This window comes from Ammospiza caudacuta, chromosome 2, assembly GCF_027887145.1.
Source record: "Ammospiza caudacuta isolate bAmmCau1 chromosome 2, bAmmCau1.pri, whole genome shotgun sequence".
Classification (NCBI taxonomy): Eukaryota; Metazoa; Chordata; class Aves; order Passeriformes; family Passerellidae; genus Ammospiza; species Ammospiza caudacuta.
This window is the reverse complement of record NC_080594.1, coordinates 8,124,377-8,146,514: the sequence shown is the minus strand read 5'-3', so window position 1 is coordinate 8,146,514 and position 22,138 is coordinate 8,124,377. Positions and strand designations below refer to the sequence as shown.

The window sequence follows — 22,138 nt, the reverse complement described above, 5'->3', positions numbered from 1 at the left end:
GTCTCATCTCTGTGATTACATCTTCCAATCCCAGGCAATTATTAAAACACTACATCCTACCTCAACAGCAGGAGGCACAAGGGAACTTCTTGCTCAAAACTACACCCTTAGCATGCCAAAGAATCGTGAACTGAGCTTTTATGTAGAACAGAATTCAAATGGGTTCTACCATTTGTGACAAAAAAATCAATTTAAATGCATATTGCCAGCTAAATGACAATTTGAGTGACTTCTTGTTCAATCTCCTGATTTTGTTTTCACATTGACAAGGATATATCCATACACCTCTGAGGCTCATGCCTGAACTTGGAGTTTCACACAAGAAATTAGCACTTCTCACAGAGGAAAGCAGTTGTTCTCACATATTAATCAAATAATTGACTTTGTCTTATTGTGAACTGTAGCTGTTTTTTCCCAGAAGTCAAAAAACTTCATAAACTAAAGCTGAATTCTCATGTGAAATCAAATCTCTTACAGCAATTGTATTTCCACATACTTTCTGATCAATTGAAGACATCTAAAGACAACAGAGGGTTCAGCAAACACAAAGCATTCTTGAACAAAGTCTATCAGACAAGTAGCAGTTCAGACAACAGAAAGAGCATCAGAATCCCAGTAACCCAACAAGATACCTGTATTCCACTTTATTAGAATATGAAATCAGAACATAACTGGAGAGATCCTACAAGGACACTATTCTGTTCTACACAGTGGCCAATTAGGTCTTCCTCTCCTCACATTAATCATTTTTGAAGCAGATTACATTAATGATCTTGTGCTTGAGCTGTTGGAAATTGGGCAAATAGCTCAAACAGTGACATAAAAACAAGTGTCATTACTTCTTAGATAGGATGTTCCCCTGCATATTAGTGGCACCTTATATTACAGTCTACTGCTTTCAATCATCTGCACCCACAGAAATATAACACTGTTTGACTTTACTCATCAAATGAGGATATTTCTCTATAAAAAATCTTGAAAGGAAGCAGTAAGAAATTCAGCATGATATCATGACAGTACCTAGAATGCATTTCAGTAAAAATCTGGAATAAAGAAAACCTCAAAACATTCTGATACATGAAGTTTTTTAGTCAGCCATCAGATACTCATTAAGTGCCTCAAGGTACTCTCTTTTCACTCTGAGGGGATCCTGTCAGAATTTAAATAATAGACAAATATCCTCCCAGAACCAACTATCTTACCCTCCTCCAACCTCAGCAGACGCCTTCCCCACCCGTGCAAGGGAAAGGAAGCAAAAAACAAACCACATATTCCAGACTGATCAACATTTTAGACCAACGTTAGCTGGGAAAAAAGGAAGAGAAAACAACTAAAAGAACAGAAACCACAAATATAACCATGTATTATATCAAATGCTGACTTCCAAATTAATATATGCATACTTACTCTTAAGCTTTTTAAACCAGTATCTTTCTTTTTAAAATTAAGGAATTGTTTACAGATAACCCATCGAGCCTCTGAATGACCAAATACAAATGCCGAGTGTTCCAATTCCCAAATAAATTCCGTGGGTTACTCTCAAAACTCACAGTGACTCAGTGACTTATTTTGAAATAGCCAATTTTAAAGCAGCAATAAATTGCCAGTAGTCACTGGGTTCCTCAGCAGTAGGGCACACAAATGAAATATTCAGTGTCATCACTGAGAGCTTTTGAAGGAGCTATAATGTTGATAGAGCCTCTAGTGTTGGAAATTCAGCTGAGTAATTGTCTCATACACTTGATTTACTGAGATACTGAAAGTACTAATTGACAAATCTTAATGTTTTTGGATGCTCATTTAATACTTCTTAGATAAAGCTTCATACTAGAACACCAACGGATACAACACATTTGTCTCCAATTATGGAGTTTTAAAGAGACAAAAACAGCTCTGAAAGCATTGGGATTTTCTTGAATTCATGTTTCATTCTCTAATCCACTTACAGATTTGTGTACTACTACTAATTTCTAGCTTTTGTTATTTTTTTTCAAAATGCACACTGATGTTAAGAATTTTACTATAAATTAGAGCTATCCCATTCATTACAAGTTTCTCAGAATAAGGTATAAAAATCCCATAATTTGGGTCAAAATACCTTAATAGCAAAGATTTACTGTCTGCTTTAAGGCATAAAAGTCATTCAGAAAAAACTTTACATGTACAGGACTAAAGCTTCACATGTATATAATTACAGAAGTAAATTATTCATGTTCATCTTACATATAACTCATAACAAAGATATTATCAACTATAAGCTTAATTATAAATTTGAAGAAAAAAAGTTCAAGGTCTCTCTACAAAACCTATACATGCCATTTTAATTCTTACTAGTTTTTGATCCTCAAATACCTTAAGATGAAATAGCAGAGACTAACACTTCGTGTCTTTACATCAAACATTAAGCTATTCTCAGAAAATATCATATTATTAAGGAAAACACTGCTATTCATTCCAATACAAAAAGCATCAATTGACAGTTATTTATATTATATACCACTATATTTCAGTTTAAAACCTAAAGAGCTTCTGTCTCCTAAATTCAGTCTTTCTTTAAGATTTCCAACTTTCCCTGATGTGGTTATGCTATGGTTCTTTTTATAACAAAAGTTTTATTTTAAAAAAAATCTTTTTAAAAGCAATCCCAATATCCAATTTAAACAAAATATAATCATAAATTTAGTCTGAGACTTTAACCTGCTTGAAAACTTAAAGAAAGGTTAAAGGGATTCAGTTTTAATTAAGCATATCTATAGCAATCTGACTCTAAATCTTAGGGTTTTGCAATCCAATTTCTCATGAGAATATTATTTAAGATCATATGAACTGAATGACAATGTTCCATGCCTCCAGTTTCTCCAAGTACACTATTGTCTCCTTTGGGAATGAATACTGTACTATGACTGACTGATATATAGAGAAACACAGTTTTTCCACATTACAATGAATTTCCTTTAATTTATTTCCTCTTCATATTGCCGCATTCATTAGTGTCTAGATACAACTACTCTAAGATATTAGTCCTAAATTTCTGCTTTATATGATGTATTACATCAAATATTTTAAATAAAGTAGGGTTTAGAAAACTATTCCAGTGTTAAGCTATCCTATTCTGGTATACATATACTCCTCCCCAAACCTGATAAGACAATTTACAAGCTATAGCCTCCTTTCAAAATGTTAAACATATTATTAAAAATCTGGTTTTAATGTTAACATCTTTTAAAACACGTATTTAAAACAAACACATTCTGGTCTTTAGCTGAGTTGAGACATTTAACCTGCACCCATCCCATGAAAACCTTGAGCAATGGGTGGGATTGCAGCAAGTAGAGGAGAGGCAAGGAGAATTTTCTGCATGTTTATACATATAAAATTGAGCTATGAAAACAACCTGATCTAGCTGCCTTGCAGTCTGTATTGATACCTGAAATCACTATTATCTGTCTAGTAGGTGAACTACACATGACTCATTCAGAGGACATACCTAACTTCAATATTAAAATGCAAGAACTACACTTACCTATTTACCAATGTCTATTCCAATAAAATGACAAGCAGCAGTTTAACAAAAGCTACGTCATCATTCACTATGTTAGTCATATCAAACAGGATCATGGCTGAAAACAATGTTGCACTACCTTTTCTGTTCAACTTCCTCATCAAAACCAGGATTTTTTTTTTTTTTTAATAAAACCTTGGCTAAAATACAGTTTCATTTCAATAGCTTCCTCAGACAGGGGTAAGGTATGGCCAACATTTGGCTTTGTGTTTAAGCAAAATTAGTTAATCGCTTCAAAGGACTTTTCTTCATATTGCTTCTTTGCAACATAAATACCCTAGATCAGTATTTTTGCAAAATCAAAGTCAGGTAAATAAAACTACATGCTTCTGAAATGCAGTTAAATGAACAAAATAATTTCACAGAAAGTCCCTGTTCAGTACTTTGGCAGACCTAACTGAAGAGAGAGTAGAGGTCAAAAGCAAAAAAAGAACAAAGCTCTCTGAAACCCTAAACAAAAAGCAGAGCAAGTATTGCAGGATTGAAGAGCAAAGATGAATGTCACTTTCATCTAAAAGTTTTAGATCATTTGAGTGTAGCTGGCCTTCAAATAAGCAAATTTATCTTTTTGTTTCCAATTCAAAGGGAATAGTCTTCCTGGTTCTCAGAGGAAGCCATCAATTCCTCCATGTAATACTGCCATCTTCCCATTCTGCTAACACCTTCCCTTCTTCTGCCCTCACAAACACAGAGCAGCTACTCTTTCAGTAAGATTTAGTTGGATTTTAGGCTACCATTTTCCAGCAGAACTTTTGTCTAAACTCTCAGGATGGGTGGGAATCATCAAGGGCTTTGGTCCTTAACAACACTGTTAGCTTGATCAATAAAAAGATTAAGTAAATAATTTCACTGATATTTCTGCTTCTCCACACACATTTTCATAAAAGTCTAGTTATAAAGCTTTAAAAAGAACTTCAGGAAGTTGAGGTACAGCCTCGAGTTGCAGTGTGATCCAGTGTGAGATGAGTTATTGCCTTTGGGGTATTAAAAAAATGTATAACACTGACCTCATGCAACAGAACCACATCTTCATAAGCTACTGCAACACAGAGGAAAGTATTATTCATTTAAGCCATGACATACATTTTTTACTATCAGAATTTCACCATTGTGACAAAATTTTCTTTAAAAGAAGAGAATATTTATGTAAAACATTGTGCAGGGGAGAAGAAATTTTCCTAAGAATACTTACTGAAGTCACCTGCAAGAAACACTGCTTCTGCTCCTGGTGCCCACTCTTTGCAGTATATTCCACCATCTGCAAGCTGGTTCACTCCAAAGGATTTGTAACTTTTGGTAAATTTATCAAGGCCACCTTCACTTTCCTCAATGTTCTTCAAGTGGTTATAAAACAGAGAATACCTTGCAATAAAAACAGAGAACATTTTTTAGAAAGATTAGCAAGCATCTCTTATATTAACTAGTATAAAAACCTAAAAAAAAAAAAAAAAAAACCCTAAAAAAAAAAAAGCACACTAACATGAGATTCACTGCTCTCTACTGGAATAGTGGAATAGGAAAAAAAAATCTAATACAAACCATGCAATTTTTCCATAGTTGTTACACAGCCTAAAACTGCAATCTCCCTGTTTGTCAGTGCTTTCTCTACTTTACAGGAACATTTTGCACTTTCAGCCTAAAGGTACAATTCCTGACTGGCAGCCAAGAAATCCCAGTATTACTACACAACAGGAGAACTTCACACTCTGAACAGCCTAGCACTTTTCTTTCCATCTTATTAATATCAGACACAAGCCTCCTAGGGAGAGCTGGATAGGCCTGCCACATCTCTCACAGCCAGTTTTAATAGACAGACAATCTCAGGCCATTGAAAAGTTTGCAGTACAGCATGTCAGCGTGGACAAACCCATCTGGTCCTTGCAGAAAGGGGCTCGTTAGGCAACCTCTTTACAGAGGCAATCAGCAAGACTTTGCAGTCAGTCCTTGACACTGCAACAATCTGGAAAAAAAATTGCAGCTTCATAAAAGTAAGTATTTGGACCATACCCTACTTATAGCAGTAGGAATTTACATGTCCTAAACCTCTAGCATAAACCTTTGCCTGCAACAGCTTACAGTTTTTTGACATATATTGCTTTGTTTTCGCCAAGTAAATTTGTGGAATTGATGGTAACATCAGGGGCACAATATAAACAAGACAGTCAACTTTGACCCCTAAATTATGAGCTATTTTGTGCAGAAGCGCAGCTAAAAGCTGCAGTTCAGCATTTAATTAATGCTACTTGTAGAGTTGTTTTTGTTATTTGTTTGTTTTCAGTAAGACACTCCTGAGGTACATTAGAAATGTGTCTGCTTTTTCATAAATGGAAAAGAGTCTTCTGAAGTGTATAAAAAACAGTAAGAACCCCTGCAAAACCAAACTTGTCAGCCTTATTACACTTCCTAAGTTTTGCAATAGGAAATAAAACACTAAACCAGCACTATGGAATAGCACCTTGTTGCTTTTAGAAAAAGAAGTCTGTTTGCAGTGTCAGAACTTAGAACTCTGTGATTTGTTGCAAAGTTTTGATTTTTTTGGCACTTAAGTAGTTCAAAGTAGAAGATTAAAATGTCTAATTACTAGTTAGAGTAAACAGCATTATCTGTATTAATTTGGAGTACTACAACTACTATTAAGGTTAATCTCCCAGTGAGTTTTTATTATTTTATTATTAAGCCTGATGATCACCTTTAAAGGGAGAAAGACCTGAAAATGCCTCCAGGATACACAGCAGCAAATACACTCATAACTATTTTTGCCCATCCACCTGCATTATTCCTTTAAAATTTGCTCATGGGTATAATCCTCAGAAGTGCATTACTAACTACTACTGCTCTTATAATCAATTTCATTCATGTCTTTGAGGGAAAATATTTTGTCAGATTTCCAACTATAAGTGTATTATATACATATACAAACTCAGTTGCTCGAATTACATTTTAAACAGCTTCAATCACAAAGATTTATATAAACCTTAAATACAGAAACACAGAGCAAGTCACAAATACCCTCAGAATTTTAACATATATCATCTGGTAAATTCAGATTACTCTATTTTTGAAGAGTTCTCCTTGGGGAAAAAAATAAACCAACCACTATAGCTTAGAAATTTAAGCCATTCTTTAAAACATTGTATGATACAAGAAGTATAGTTATATACATATAGATATTTTCTCTGTATATATGCATATATTTAATTGGTTAAGGGAAAAAAACATATAATAAGAAGCCTATTTAGAGTGTTATCTGCAAATCCCTGCTTGTCTGCCCTACAAATGCTGTTTCAAAATTGCTGCTTGTCACATGTATTGCTTCCACCTTGTTCCACTGTGGCTGAAGCAGTATCTGTTTTACTGTAAGTAGCTGCTGTGACTTCAGAGAAGATCTAACTGAAGCAATGAGCTTGATACAAATAGGCAAAATAGAAGAGGGGGTTTTGAAGTAAGTTATCTAACCAAAATTATTCTTTTCCTCCCCACTCTTACCACAAGTACATTGTCATAGCTTTAAAAACATGATTAGTTGGATGCAGTTATTCCTATACTCAGCAGAAAGTAAAAGTAGTGGTAAGCTTCATTTTTAAACAAAAGTCAGTCACAAACCCTTGAAAGCTGCAGAAGAAGGAAATGAATCCTTCATTACCAGAGAAGAACAACAAGCCCAAAAGAAGGACTGAAAATCTCAGGGCAGAAAAGGAAAAGGCTTCTATTCACTTCATATCACCTAGAGGTGCAACACATGCCAGTGGCCTACTCCTCTTCCTCAACATGATTCCTTCCTAGGAATCAAACCCATTCATCTACTTCAGAAGAAATAAGCCTCTAACAAACGCAGAATTTGAATGTGGGATGGATGAAAATGGAACTTCAGAAAGCAATTATGTGATTCTGTATCTTTGGGAAAAAAATCACTAATACAGACATTGTGAACTCTTGATTCTTGTCATAAAAGCACTAAGAACACCCACTGCTTCAATTTTTGCCTTTCAGTAAATTCAGAGTTTAAGCAAACCATGACACAAAGAGACCATGGCATTTAATAGATGACATGATCATGAGTATCACTGTGAAAAAAGCCAAGTCTTAGCTCACTTTGCAAAGAGTGGTGAGCAAGACTACATGCTCAATAAATTATTTTTGGGGGGAGAGGGAGGGTAGGCAAGAAAGGGAACATATTAGAAGAATTGTTGAGCAAGGATGTATAACATTTTTACAATAATTACTTTTTATACAGGAAAGACTTGGAACACAGCATCATGTACACTGAGTAAGAATGTTCCTTCTATTTGTACAGAAGCATGCTGATTTTAATAGACTAAGTTAATTCAGGTATTATTGCTGCATCACATTGCAGAAATAAAGATTTTTTTTTTCAACAAGCAGTGCTCTCTGCAATTGATTTTAAATTATAATCTAGAAAGAATTTATTCTTTTTAACCACCTCCTGAGATTATTCAGTAAAGAACTATAGTTTGCTCAAAGCTCACAAAAAATCCCACCAACTCCTGAAATGCATCAATTACTTTTGCTGTGAACTATTCCAAAAACTCATCTCAGGAGATGAAATACTTCTGGACACAGAACAACATTACTTGTCACAGAAGGCCTTGTAAAGCAGCAGAAAGGCCTTGTAAAGCAGCAACAGTAGCCTGCTGCTCCTTTGAAGGAAAGGACTGAGTTAAGTACATACTCATGCATTTCAGGGAAGTTCAAGGTTTTGCTTTCCTGGCCAATATTTAGAAGCTCACTTTTGCAAAAATTTTTCAATTTTTTTGGGGAATATTTTTCTGAATATTTCAGCTTTCATTTCTATACTACTAAGGCTTGTTAAACACTTATTTTATCTTCCAAAGTGACATCCCAGGATTACACGCAGAAACCCACAGGAACTTTTTTCCCAACCAATTCCTAATGTTTATATCGTTCACTAACAGCATACAGGTCCTAATACCAGAGATAAACATTTGATTCAGACTACATCTTGTGATCTCTTCAACACTGAAAGTTATGTCACGTTCAGCTATGCATATATATACTTCTATGACAGACCCCAAAAGCATTTTGTAAGTGAGAACCTCAATATTCTGGACATGGGAACAGTCAACATCAGCATCTAGAGCTGTAAGTCACAACAAAAGACTGACTTCTGCCTTCATACTTTTCAAGTTCTCAGAGAGTGAAAAGCCTGTTAAGATTGTGTAATTTCTGAGCATTAATGTTGACACTGGTGAGGATTACAAGGTAAAAACTGTACCCAGCTATGACTTGAAAAGCACAACCATTACCTTTGGGACAAAATAAACTGAGCAAAAAGAAGATCCACAGAATTTCTGAACAGAGCATCTGAAGTGAGTGAAAGAAGTTGCATGTGAAGCCCTTTACTACAGGTACAGCAACACAAATCTGGCAAGTGTAAGCAGCAGAAGGGGGGCTGCTTATGGTGTACTCCTGGATCCTGGAGTTTTTATGAAAATGTAAGGTTTCCAAGCCCCTTGTTCATTCATTTACCCTCTGTCAATAGATCAGTGTTTCTTAAAACTGAAATAATGAAATTGTCATCTTCAGACTTACTGAAAAGATTTCAGTCTCAGCATGAGCCCAAGAACACAGAACACAGAGACTGAAACAAAGTACTACTCTGTTACCAAGTGCTTTTACACCAACATTTTTGCCCTCCCCATCATTATCCCAGTGTGAAACACTGGTAATCGTAAACATCACCTGAAACACAGTCACAACAGTCTTTTCCTATTGTTACATCCATAATTTGTAACACAGCATTGCTTTAAATCCCACGCTTTATATGCAGCTTTGTTTGGAAGCCTTACAATAGAAGTGTAGGAATTGGCTGACTTTCCATAGAAGCAGGATTAAAACATCAAACATGAATTACTATAATGGCTATCTAGTAAACAAGTATCCTGCCAAAAAAATAGCCTTCCAAGTGAACACAAAGACAATATTACATCAGCAACCACTTCAAGAACTGACATGTCAGGTGAGCACTTACTCCTCACACTTCTATCACGGAAACACCCTCAAATATTTTGTCTTATGGATACCTACACAACTAAAATTTGTGCAGTAGAAGTAAAGAGTTCTAAGTTTAACATTAAACTATACAGCCTTATACTAAAAAACAATGTTCTATTTATTTTGTAACTTTGATATACAAACACTCTGGTTCTGCAGTTCCAATAACCCCTGAGTTAATACAGCGATTGAGCCCATTAAAAAAGTCTCAGGTATATGTAAAAATTGTTAGCCTCAATATGAAGCATAAGAAAAACAAAACTAAGCTTGCCCTATCTCCCCAAAGTCAACGGTTTTATTGAAATAAGACTTTTGGCAGATTATTGAACAGTCTGATGCTAAGTCAAAGCACTGAGTTAGAACTCCACATAAAGCTTTCACATCTTTATTCTTCCAAGCAGAAGAGGTACTAACTCCTTCCTGGCCACCTCATAAAATAACAAAGAGGTATTGTAGTATTTTAAACTTTTAAATTTAACCAGATTAGCTTTAGTTTCTCAGGCATCACTAGAATCTAAACAGAAACTAATGTAACCAAAAAGGAATACAAGATACTTTCTTTTAAAGAGGCTGGTGCTGAATACCAGATTGCTGCAAAACTTCAAGACATTTTTATGCCCATTCTCATGGTTTTTTTTACAAAGCTCTTGTTATTGCAGGTTATAGAACAGTCAGTCATCTTACTATAAGACCTGTGGCAACAACACTGCAACTAATGATTTTAGCCCCTCTTCTGCTTATGATGCTGGTTTTAGTAGCTCTTCATCTTTTAGATTTTTGTCCACATCATCTTTTGGTCATAGCTTATTTCAATAGTATTTGACCAGTATTAATGCTAATTTATTCAAAAGATGAAAGCTAGTAGGAGACTTTGATAATGATATCTGGTATCCATATGGGAAGTCCAATTCTGCAGATACTAAAGGGAACAGGAAATGAAAGAAAATACCAAGTGAGGCACTCCCTGTAACCAAATCCTACATTTTCCAGCAAGTACAAACACTTAAGTTAATGCAGTGTCATGGACCATAGTCCATAGCTTTATGGCATTGTTCACAAATTGCCTCTAATATTGCTGCAATCACTTTGAAGATGCAGTTACAAAGACTTGCACTGCCACCAAAGCCAGTGCAGAGGCCCTGCTCAAATTAGTGAAGCCCTGGGTCTCATCTTCCCCTTTAGTCTGTAGCCAGTTATTCCCTCAATCTCTCATCATTCAACTGGTCAGAAAGCAATGGATTGCAGGAAGACCAAAGTAGGAGAGATAAAGCTCTTCCTAAAGTAAATTTCTGCAGCCCAGCAAATTAAAGGCACCAGACCACTCTGAACTAGAATGATGCAACACAAGCAAATTCCTGCTGGCAGCTTCAATTTCATTTGTCACTAGTGAAAATAGACCAAAACAGAAGCCTTGGGTTTTACTTAATTCTTTTCTCCACCCTCTGTCACACACTTTTCATTTGGCCATTCAGAGCATTCCACAGAGTAACCACACTTCAGGAAAACAGGAAGAAGTAAAGGCACAGTAAATCTCGGGTAGGTATGACTACTTGAGAAAAACAGATTTAATGCATTTTTAACTTTTAACAATGTTATAGTTGTAGTTGATTGACTTGCACTTCCTGCAAGCAAGTCATATCCCATTCAGGAAATCTTTTTTAATATACATTTAAATAGATTAAGGAACACGAAGAACATGCAACTCATGCAGCCTTTGAAGTGTTAGAACAATTCTGAGAGAGATGCTTTAGAAGCACAAGATAGCCATGGATGATAATTATAAAGATCCAGGAGATGACCTCTTAATTTTGCTTTTTTGCAGGTTAAAAGTAAAGTTGTTATATGATTCTGAAATCATGATCTTAAGACGTTTCCTCATAACTAAATCTGAATTCTCCAAATCTTCTAATTGCTCCTTCTACAAAATTGTTCACTATAAAGCAATTTGCCTCTCCAACAGAGGCAACTAAGAACACACTTTTAGCTGAAAACTAAGGCTTCTGCAGGTTGCCAATGGCATTAAGTTTCTTTCAGGAGTCATAAAATCAACAGTTAACCAAGTAAATTGAGGATATAGTTATTGCAACAAGGAATGTACACAGTTAAACCATTTATGTTGTAATTCCTACCAAAAATGTGCTTTTTTACTAGCTGCTAGAAGACCATCCAGCAGAGAAGTCATAAGAGTGAGCAAGAAATGAAAAAGCTTGAAAAATAAGTTTCCAAAATTTATCTACTTGGTAGATAATGAATAACTCCCAGTTCTCTTTGGATGTTTGATGATTTCAGAGTGCTGAGGTAAAGAATTTAAGCCTAGAACACTAATGTAGTTCACATCTCAAATTAAATGCAACATCAAAAATTAAGAAATATTTGCTTGAGATAAATAATACACAACCACTTACTCTGTTGAAAGCCATCAACACAAGACATCTGATTCAGCATCACCTCCTTGCAAAATAATTTAAAGTACAATGACATGCAAGTCATGCCCTAACAAAAAGTCTAGTATGTAGAAGCACAACAAAAAATGGGCGGAAAAAAGAAGAACTACAGATTTTCTTGACATCCTACCAGCAATTTCTAGCAGAAATGCAGGGACCTGTAAGCTGTGAGGTCTAATATGGATAAATATCATTTCATAGTATTTTAGCAAGATGATTATTTGTTGCTGACCAGGAGCCATCTTCCCTGCTTTAACCATTAAGGTAACTGAGTGGCTTTGGCAGCATTTGACAGCTGTAATGTTTTTGCCATCAGCATCAGAATGAACACACACAATTCTCAACGTGGAACCAAATGCAGGAGAGGTTAAAAGATGGACCAAATGCAAACTTAATGCAATCAATTATTAACAACTGCCCCACTGGCTTATCTAAACCAATCCCAATCCTAAAAAATCCCCCTCCCTCTGGCCAATATTTAGAGGCTCACTTATACACACTGCTGTTCATCTCCCACCCACTTCAGTTTATTAGAAACACATGGATGCACCTCACAGGTTAAGGGTAACAAATAACCAGGGTTTAGAAGGACCAAGAGGCATTTTCTTACCATCAGAAGCCCAACAAACTACTTAGAGACATCAATTGCAGGAGGAAAGAAGAAAGAACAGGGCATGTATCAACACTTCCTACAAGAAAGCCATTTACGTCAACCCTCTAATGGAATAAAAGGTATATAGCAATTTGAGAAAATGAAACAACTAAAGCACACACTCCTCAAAGAACAAAGTAAGGAAAAAAAACCACAAACAAAGAAAAATTAAAATAAAAAACCCAATAATTAAAAAAAAAAAACTCCACAGACAAACCCCCAAACCTTACCATACTAAGTTGTGTTACAACCTTCTGGAATGGCACAGCTATGCATATTCTGTATCTGCCAAAGCACTCAAAACAGCTTCCTATCACGAGGGCACAGTCTAAATAAGACAGCAATTACAAAATAATGAGAGTTCTATATATTTTTTTCTCTGAATGTAAGGAGACAAATTTAGCAGCAGCATACTTCATTTATTTAGGTATAGGATTTCTTCATTTCATAGTCACTGTTCCATTATTCCTCTGCTAAGTAGTCTTTATTGTGCATGAGTTGTACACTAAAGCCCCTCTTTTAGCTATAATAATTTGCTTCAATGTTGTGATGATATCTGAAGTTGATGGAGTTTCTGGAATTAATGTAACTACAGAGAAACCCCATCACATCTGAGCAGAAAGCTGCAGAAGCACAGCGACAGATTTTCTTGAAATCAGTAGACTGGGGCTGCGTTAGCTCATGTTTCATATTACACAAGAGAAAATAAACTGAAAGGTCAGTTGAACAGTTACAGCATTGCCCTTTTCCAAGGTAATCAGCAGAGCATGTAGCAGAGACGTGAACACAGGCGTGACTGGAGCGACAGTAGCTGATAAAGAGGCTCTTGCTGCCAAAGCAGCGGGACAAGGCACTGCTCTCTCCCAGGGGCTGTCGAGGAGTGGGGCACACTGCACACCTTACCTCACTAACTCTGATTTATTGCTTTAATTTCAAATTGCGTTCTTGCTAAACATTCAGGATTCCATATTGCCGAAACACACTAAAAATGTAACACGGAACATTAATCACATTCATGGATAACCTATAGGAACAGTATAATTATTTATGTGTTTGTAATATGAAGACAACTGAGTCAAAAATTAATCTGGTTTACTAATGCCGTTTTGTTATACGTTCACAAATTCTTGTTATTCAGTACTATTTAACTGGAAACCAAAGATTAGATTTTCTCCCCATGCTAAAAACAGCTTATTGTTTCTCTTCTAAGCATGTATTTATTAGTAGAACATTCAAAACTGTTTCTACTCATCATATCAATAAATGCTTAAAAGCACCTTAATCTAGAAAGAACTCAGATGTTTTATTGACCAGAATTAATTTTAATGAAGCTGTAAACAGCAGCTTATCAATTCCCATTTGATTCCACTGCTAGCTATTGCTATCAGACCCCTTTGTGTTAACAGAAATCAAGATCCAGTTTGGGGCAAAGAGGCAAGGATTACTACAGCACTACTACAAAGCTGGAATCAAAAAGTTGCTATGCAAGAGACTTCAGGGAAAAAACAATTTTTGTAAAAATAATCTGTAATTCTCCTCTTGATAGTCAAATGTTATTAACTCTTGCAGGCCTTCAGTAAGCTGGAAGCACCAGATGGCACCATTTCTAAAATATTTATTTGTGCAGTGAGAACCAGCTCACACACCTCCTACATGTTGTAAAAGCCCTGCACAGTGACAAAATAATAGACTTCAATAACCCTTGAATTTTCTTTTAAAGCTGGTTTGTATATTGTGGGTTTGGGTTTTTTATTAGCTTGCCACAGCAGCAAACATACGACGACATGTGTTTCTTTTCAAACTTGGATTTCAATTCTGCTGCATCAGTTTGACTCCCATATTGAAAAGCTGCAAGTAACAGTAACTGCAGTAAATGAAGCTCAAGACAAGCCTTTCTAAATAAACTCAAAAGAAATTCAACTAAAAGTTTTATTTGTCTACCAAACAGAAAAAAGCTTTTAAATCAGAAGTCAGAACTGCTGATTTATTTAAAATAAAACACCACATATTCCTCACTACCTTTGCCACTCATCCCACTTCGGCGGAAACACGATGGAGTAAGAATTGTTCTTTGAATTCCCTGGCAGAAAACTGCCCAGCTGCTCTAGCTACTGCTTCATTGCTCATTTCCACAAGTCACATTTCACCACCCTTAAAAATATGCTCCAGAAATTAAAAATAAAGTCATGATATAATGGATAAGATCAACAGCTCGTGTATTTAAACCATTGTATAGGTCACTATTTGAAAGACATGTTCGAAACTTAAACAAAAATTCTCATCCTTGATAAATATCAACAAACACAAGCTCCCCTTACTACAGGATTGTTTATTTTTTTTGTCAAACTTGAAGCAGATTTAAATGGACAGCCATCTTGACTGCCAAAAAGATGGTTTGAGAAAAGATACCTATATCAACACCTCGCTTCTTTACTGCCTCTCTAAACTGTCCTCCCTATAACAATTGTCCTTTCCGTAAACCTACAGTATTCCACCTAATGAAATAACCCCTTAAATTCTACTAGCTTTAGAATGTGCATGTACTCATGCATGATCTAAAAGACATGATTTGTTTTAATTTGCCATGCACAAACATATACTCCTAATCCCTCTGTCATGCACACAGATATCCTGCCATTGTAGGTTTCTTCTTGGCCTTTAAGTGTTTGTCATCACCCATCTTTCATTTACCTCTGTATTTTATCGTAAAACACTTCACAGAACTCCGGGAGAGAAAAGCCTGCATGAGATTTTTACACAGCACCACAGCTGGACAAACAAGTATTAAACATGGAATGAGAAGGAAGGACTATTGCTTTTATTACTGACCACTCTGCCAGCTTTGATCAGCCATCACTGGTTGGATCAGGGAGTGTTTTCTCTGCAGGCTCAGGAGCTGCGGGGGCTGTTCACACAGACCACACATTCAACTCCCCCAGCACGCCTGCTCTGCTTGCTGGGCTCCCTGTAATGCCTGGGAAAAGCAGCCTTTTGAGAAAACCATTTTAAGGGAGAAAAAGTCACCTCTGGTGATTAGGAAATAAGATCTGGGATATTTGGTGTGGGGTGGGGGGGGGGTGAACACCATTATCACACCAGGTCCAGTCACCTCAGCAGAGGCACCACAGTGGCTTCACAGCACGAACTTCTCTATATCTAATTCTTAGCTGCTTTAAATGCAGACAACCAACAAGGGAAGCCAAGCTTCAAACATTTATACTGACCACAATGCCAAGTCTTCATAATTTACTGTCTATGTACTTGAAGTATAATTAGAACTTGTGTACTTGAGAAATGTCTGTAACTAGTCCCAGGGAATCAATTCCCACAGGAGCCATCCAAGCTAAAAGCAAGTATTGTTGTTAAGAGCTGCTAGGAATAGTCTGTGACATTCATGTCCAAGCATTTTCAAGGCGCAGTCTAAACACTGCTTATTCCAGAGTTCAGTTAGAATGAATATTGAGGTAAGAAATACTTGCCATTAACAAGATTGTTTTAGCCAAAAAAAGCACACAGCAGATTTTCCAAGTTGCTATACTGAAAATTTTAAACTTTATCGAAAACAGGACACTTTAGTTTTCACATAGTCTGGCTATTCTTGTGAAATGCTAAGGTACCATATCTCTTTGATATAATCTCCAATCTGACTAAAACTGTATGATTTGCAGCATCACCCAAATCTGTTAAACATCTAACTGCAGAAAAAGCACTGCCCAGCAGCTGTTGGATTCATCCCACATAGCCCCTTCCACATGATTTAAGCTCCTAAGTACATATGGCATAACTTCCAATAAACCTCTTTCTGATGGGATTGCAGCTGTGCTGGATGTTAGGGAGAGCCCAATAATTTCAGACATCATTTACTTTGCAGTCACCAAGCAAGTAAGTATTTTCTACAATGTGACTTATCTGTCACAACATTAAAAAGCTTATGATTCAAGTTTTGAATTGATTTGACTAAAGAAAATTGCAAACAAAATACACGGGAGAGAGAGTATTATCTAGTTCTTCATTACTATGCAACATTCAAATTTCTTAATAACTCAAGGCACATCAAGACAGTGAAGTTTACAGCAGAATTTTAAATATCTGAAGTGGTGAGGCAACTTGGGACACAGCAATTGCAGCAATTCAAAGCAGAACTACAAAGTTGGAATGTCTGGTATTGCCAGGGTTAGTCATCCTGATACACTGCACATGCCAGTGTAACCACTCTTACTGTGAAGTACTACTGGGAAAACTTCCAAGATCATGGAATAAACCCTTATCTAATATTAGGAGTTAGGAAATAAAATATGTAATAGAACACTTTATTTACTGGGTAGAAAAATTGTTTTTCTGCAATTTCAAATTCATCTTGTCTAAGACTATATGCACCTTCTAAAACTACTTAAGTTAGAGCCATCTTTCATAGAAAATTTTAACATGAGCTTTGTACAAAACCTTTTCTGTAGAGAATTAATATTACTAAGCACTCACTATAGATGGATAATCTTAAACAGCAAATAGGTTGAGCAACATAGTAACCGATTATATGCTGGAAAGAATTTTCCTTTTTAGTAATTTTGCACCTATTACGACATCCTTATGACTATTTAGTTTTTTTCTCTTTATAAATAAACTTGGACAATTTGCACTGGATTACCTGCTTGAAAAGCTGTATTTTAAAGTACCTATCTTTAAAGCACAAAATAAAAAAAGCAGTGCACTGCAGTCTTGATTGAAAAATAAAAGAATGTATATGATGATCTGCAAATCTGATTATTTACATCCCTTCTCCTGAAATTCATAGAACAAAACATAAAAGTAATATCTCTTTTACTGGAACTAAGCCTAGAAAATACTAGCAGCTGCAATTTCCAGCCTGGAGAACTGCCAAAGAAAAACCCACAAACTGAGCCAAGCAGGACAACAGGTTAGTCCCAAAGCTTCAGGCAGCACAGCCTCCTTTGAGGGCAACTTGATATGCATCAGCACAAGGGAATAACAAAGCAGAAAAACCATGAGCCAAAACTTCAAGTGTTCAGAGTTTTTTAGGAAATCAGTCTCTTCATTTGTGAGCTATATATGAATAATAAAGCTGGTAATAATGATATTAATACTTCCAAGGCATCAAGGAAGATAATCAGTATTGCTAGCTACGCAAACAATTAACATGTTTCATTTTTTATCACCTTTTATTCTTTGCATCAGAGCATCTTGGCTATTTATTATTCCAGGGATAAATGTATAATTTTAAACTGCATACAGCCCTCCCAAAAAGCCCTACTTAAACTTTTCCTTCTACTCTTGGAGAGCTTCAACTCACATTCAGCTTTTACAAAGCTACCCATACATGACCACCTATTCCATAATCACCTGTTCTGCCCCTCCCAATACACAAAGTTTGTGCACTGCCAGTTAGAAGCCTTTTTCAATTGCCACCTGAACTGGTACAGGATGAAAGATTTGTGAGTAAAACACATGCAAAAACTGACAGGGGGTGCCACCTAGAGAGAAGAAAATAAATATTCTCTTAGGACCAAGGCTCCATTCCTGTAGGTTTCACATGCAAGAAAACAAAATCATGAACAATCCAGTCCCAATTCAACATTGGCCCAGTCCTGAGCAGGAGGCTGAGACTCAAACAGCTTGGAGAGGTCCACTTCAACCAGAATTGTTCTCTGAACATTTAGTATTTCACATCTACTGTGAAGCTAGACAGCTCTGCTTTAAAAAAACTAAATTTAAAACCACCACAAAGCACATAAGATATATAAAACCAACAATGGAGATCACAACAAATACTACAAGCACAGCAAATGCCAAAGCATTCTAATATATCTTGGATTACTGGCCATCACATACACCTCCCCTAAGCTGGCATTAATTTTCTTTATTTGTGTTTCTGTATCTATGCACACAAGAACTCCACAAGGCTAAAACACACAAAACCATGGAAAAAACAGCCCAGCTACTACCTCAAAGGTAGTTTAGCATCTGTCTTCCTTTGCAAAGAACAAAACCTATCTCTACATCACCAAGGAGGGAGTCAGACAGTTTAATTCATTGCAGTGTGATGGCTAGAATTAGTGTAATGCCACACATCATGTAGCCTCTCACACAGAAAAGAGCTGTTGATATGGACCTCCCTTCTTTTTAAATCTGAAGGAAGACTGAATTGGTATAGTCCACCATTCATATACTCGAAGAAAAATTCGTAATTATTCTCATTTCTTTTTTTGAGCTAAGCATTTAGTGCCTTTAAGAACGTGCACACAAAATGAACTCAATTTCTTGTAAATGTTAAACCACAGAGTGGGTGATTGTATGATGAAGTTTGCAGACACCTTTGTTCAAAAGCCCTGGTGTGGTGTCCCAGTGCACCACATTACACAATACACTTGCACTTGGTTATGACAAAAAGCTTCCAGCAACACACCAGACAGACAAGAGACTGGCAGAAAAGTCCTTCTTTCTCCTTCACAGTCCTTTAGTACGGGTCAGGCAGGCAAACACAACCCAGAACCACAGCTTCTCTCCCAAATCCAAATTATCACACAGCCCATGCACTTATGTTTCATGTCCTACATGGAGCAAAAGCTCATTAAAGGTTTCCAGCACAAGATGTACATGTCACATGAGGAGGAGAACAATATGCAGGGCTTGAATTTAAATGTTCTTTTTTCCTTTACCTGCACTGGAAGGCACCCCTGTGCATGGATGTGGGGTTGGAACTCCATGATTTTTAAGGTATTTTCCAACCCAAGCCATTTGATGACTTCAGGTCAGACAGCTTCTTAAGAGAAGCTTCCTAAATCTATCAATTATTCCTAATCAAGCATATCCTTTCAGGTTGCTTACTGAGGTAAAAGCCACAAAAACTAGATTCATTAAAGCATAGTCTGTATATAAAGTGAAAAATATGAACAAAAAGTGATCTGGACAATATTAAGGAATCCAAACCAGCAATTCATCTCTCTTTCTAGTACTAAAAGAGTTGTTAGAACTGTATTGTACTCATGTGTAACACTTGACCTTTGGGGAAGGCTCATGTCTGTTCTCCAACACAGATCTCAACCTGCACACATGATGTAACTCTGTTCTGTCAGACCCTTTAAGAGCACACAGGATCAACTCAGCTTCTCCATCAGCCCTCCCGTTTAGTTCCTCAGGCTCCCAGCACGCTCCAAGTCCAGGAAAAGCAACAAGCAGGGTCCCACAGCCAGGCCCTGACCTGTTCTTTGGCCACAACTTTCCCTTTTGGCAAGGCCTTCCTCCTCCCCTGCACCTCAGTTTGGAGCAAAGACAAGCTGTGAACTCCACAACTAACAGGGCAACTTCTCTCCATACAGGTCTCAAAACAAGTCAAACTGTCCCTGATACAATTTTATGAACCTGACATTTCAAATAGCTCAAACATAGCCAAGATCCACAAGCAAAAAAAGAAAAAACAACCAAACTATGAAAACAAAACTAAACTCATCCTCTTAAAAGTTTAAGGTATCTTAAAGAGAAAAGCTGTTCTTTAATTAGGTCATTATTTACATTATTGGGCAGAAGAGGTAAGTACTTTCAAAATAAGTATTGAGGCAGATGCCAGCAAACATGAAAGACAATGAACATGATATGGTAACCTTCTACTAAAACAAACAGAATGCAAGGCCAAAACTTAAAACTAAATTAGCTAGCTCTTTCTAGACCAAATTTCAGTGTCAGGCACCCTCCACTTTTCCTTTGAGAAGAAATTCCTAGTAGCAACTAGCTGCCAAAGGGTTTTGTGGAGTTTTTTTGTTTAGATTTTCTTGCTGGTTGGTTGGGTTTTGGTTTGGTTTTGATGGGACAGTAATGGGAAAGCACCAGTTATGGGGGTGAATGCAACAGAAACTATCTCAGCCTACTTAATTATTGATTTCTTATTCAGTTTGCTCTCCCAGAAACAAAAATAAACTCAACACTAAGTTTAACTTGCATCAAGGACAGCTATTCTAGGGCCATTCGGTGAACTTCAAACTTTGGTTATTGCTAAAGCTCAGAAAACTCTCACTCCTCGGACAGTTCACAGAGAAATTCAGAAAAGGGAAAAAAAAACCCCACAAAACCCTGTTGTCATCTTATTGCAAGAGTTCAATACCTTCTCAGTGACTTCTCATGCGCAGCTCCTCACAGCACAGCCAACAAACTCCAAACCTCTCCTCACCCAGCTAACCCACTCTTTTATACCATTCATCTTATTGGACACAGCTGTGGCCTATTAAGGGCAGGCCTGTTCCTAATCTTTGGTGATTGGCACAGCTGCAGCTCCTCAGGTGTGAGATTACCTACTGCACTATTCTCTTACATTCCATCCCTCCACAAAACTCCACTCCCAAAAAGTCACAGAAAACACACACACACGGTGTCCCCCCCATCAAATCCATTAATAACACACCTTGAACAGTTGAGTAGCCCAATAACCCCATTTCATTAACAATTTTGAAGACTGAAGAACAAATGCCGCCACAATATTAGTTTGCACTTGTAATCTCCTTTATTTCTGATCTGTATGATCCCACACCACTAGCTCCACACAAGCTTACAAGATCCTCTACTCCCTCAACCCTGAGATCACTTGTAAGTGTTCATGAGTTTTCATTAAGAGTTTCAGTAGTATGCAGCACATTCCAATTGAATATAAACTACATAACAACAACAGATTTTGTTTCACAAATACTTTTATTTTGGATGTTTACAACACAGATACACCACAGACATCACAGGAACAATAAAAAAAAAAAAAACAAAAACCAACTTATTCTACATTATTACCAAGTACTAAGGTATTTGACACTCAAACTTCCATCTTTCTAAAACATATTTCTTTCTTTTGTAATTACTGCTCTGGTGTGAATTCCCTCCATTACCTTGTAAAGTAACACAACTGCTGTGCTTTTTTAAGAAGATAGATTTGCATTATCAGCCTCAGAATCCCAAACTTCTCAAAGACCATGAAGTGCTGGCTTGGACACCCACAATATTTACTCCAGATTGCTCCCTGTGTAAAAAGGATACAATAAAGTCATACAAAGAAATGGTTCTCATGGCGGGCAAGAGCAGGAAAGGTAATTAATGTAAAAAGCACAGAAGCTGTGATGTAAGTATTTTTTAAGATCTGAAAACACAAACTCTGTATATTTTACCCTTTCATAACACTTGAATTCAAGATACCTTTGCAATAATCACAAGGGTTGTGCAGTGTCAGTAATATATGATGATATGAGTTTTGTTTGGATGCATTTTGGTAGGGTACAACATTTCCCATAATATACAGCATTCCCTGGAGTACTGACATGATTGTATCCAATACAAATTGCATCATGAATAATGCAGAAGCTATTTCTTTAAGATTTGACAGTTACCTGTATTTCAAAAAAATTAACAAAAAGCACTTACATGGCTCTATCTACTAATAAAAATTTCTTAGTGATA

General features: G+C 36.5%; 1 protein-coding gene across 3 annotated transcripts in view; it reads right to left on the bottom strand.

Annotated features, from left to right (window-relative positions):
* Positions 1–22,138, bottom strand: part of GBE1 (1,4-alpha-glucan branching enzyme 1) — a 137,130-nt gene that overhangs the window by 98,860 nt on the left and 16,132 nt on the right. For all 3 annotated transcript variants that reach the window (XR_009276006.1, XM_058825322.1, XM_058825323.1), the window contains exon 2: positions 4,755–4,924. Coding sequence is in view for 2 of the 3 variants with exons in the window: in XM_058825322.1 (XP_058681305.1) it covers positions 4,755–4,924 (170 nt within the window). In the remaining variant the exon portion in view is untranslated. The remainder of the gene's footprint in view (positions 1–4,754; positions 4,925–22,138) is intronic.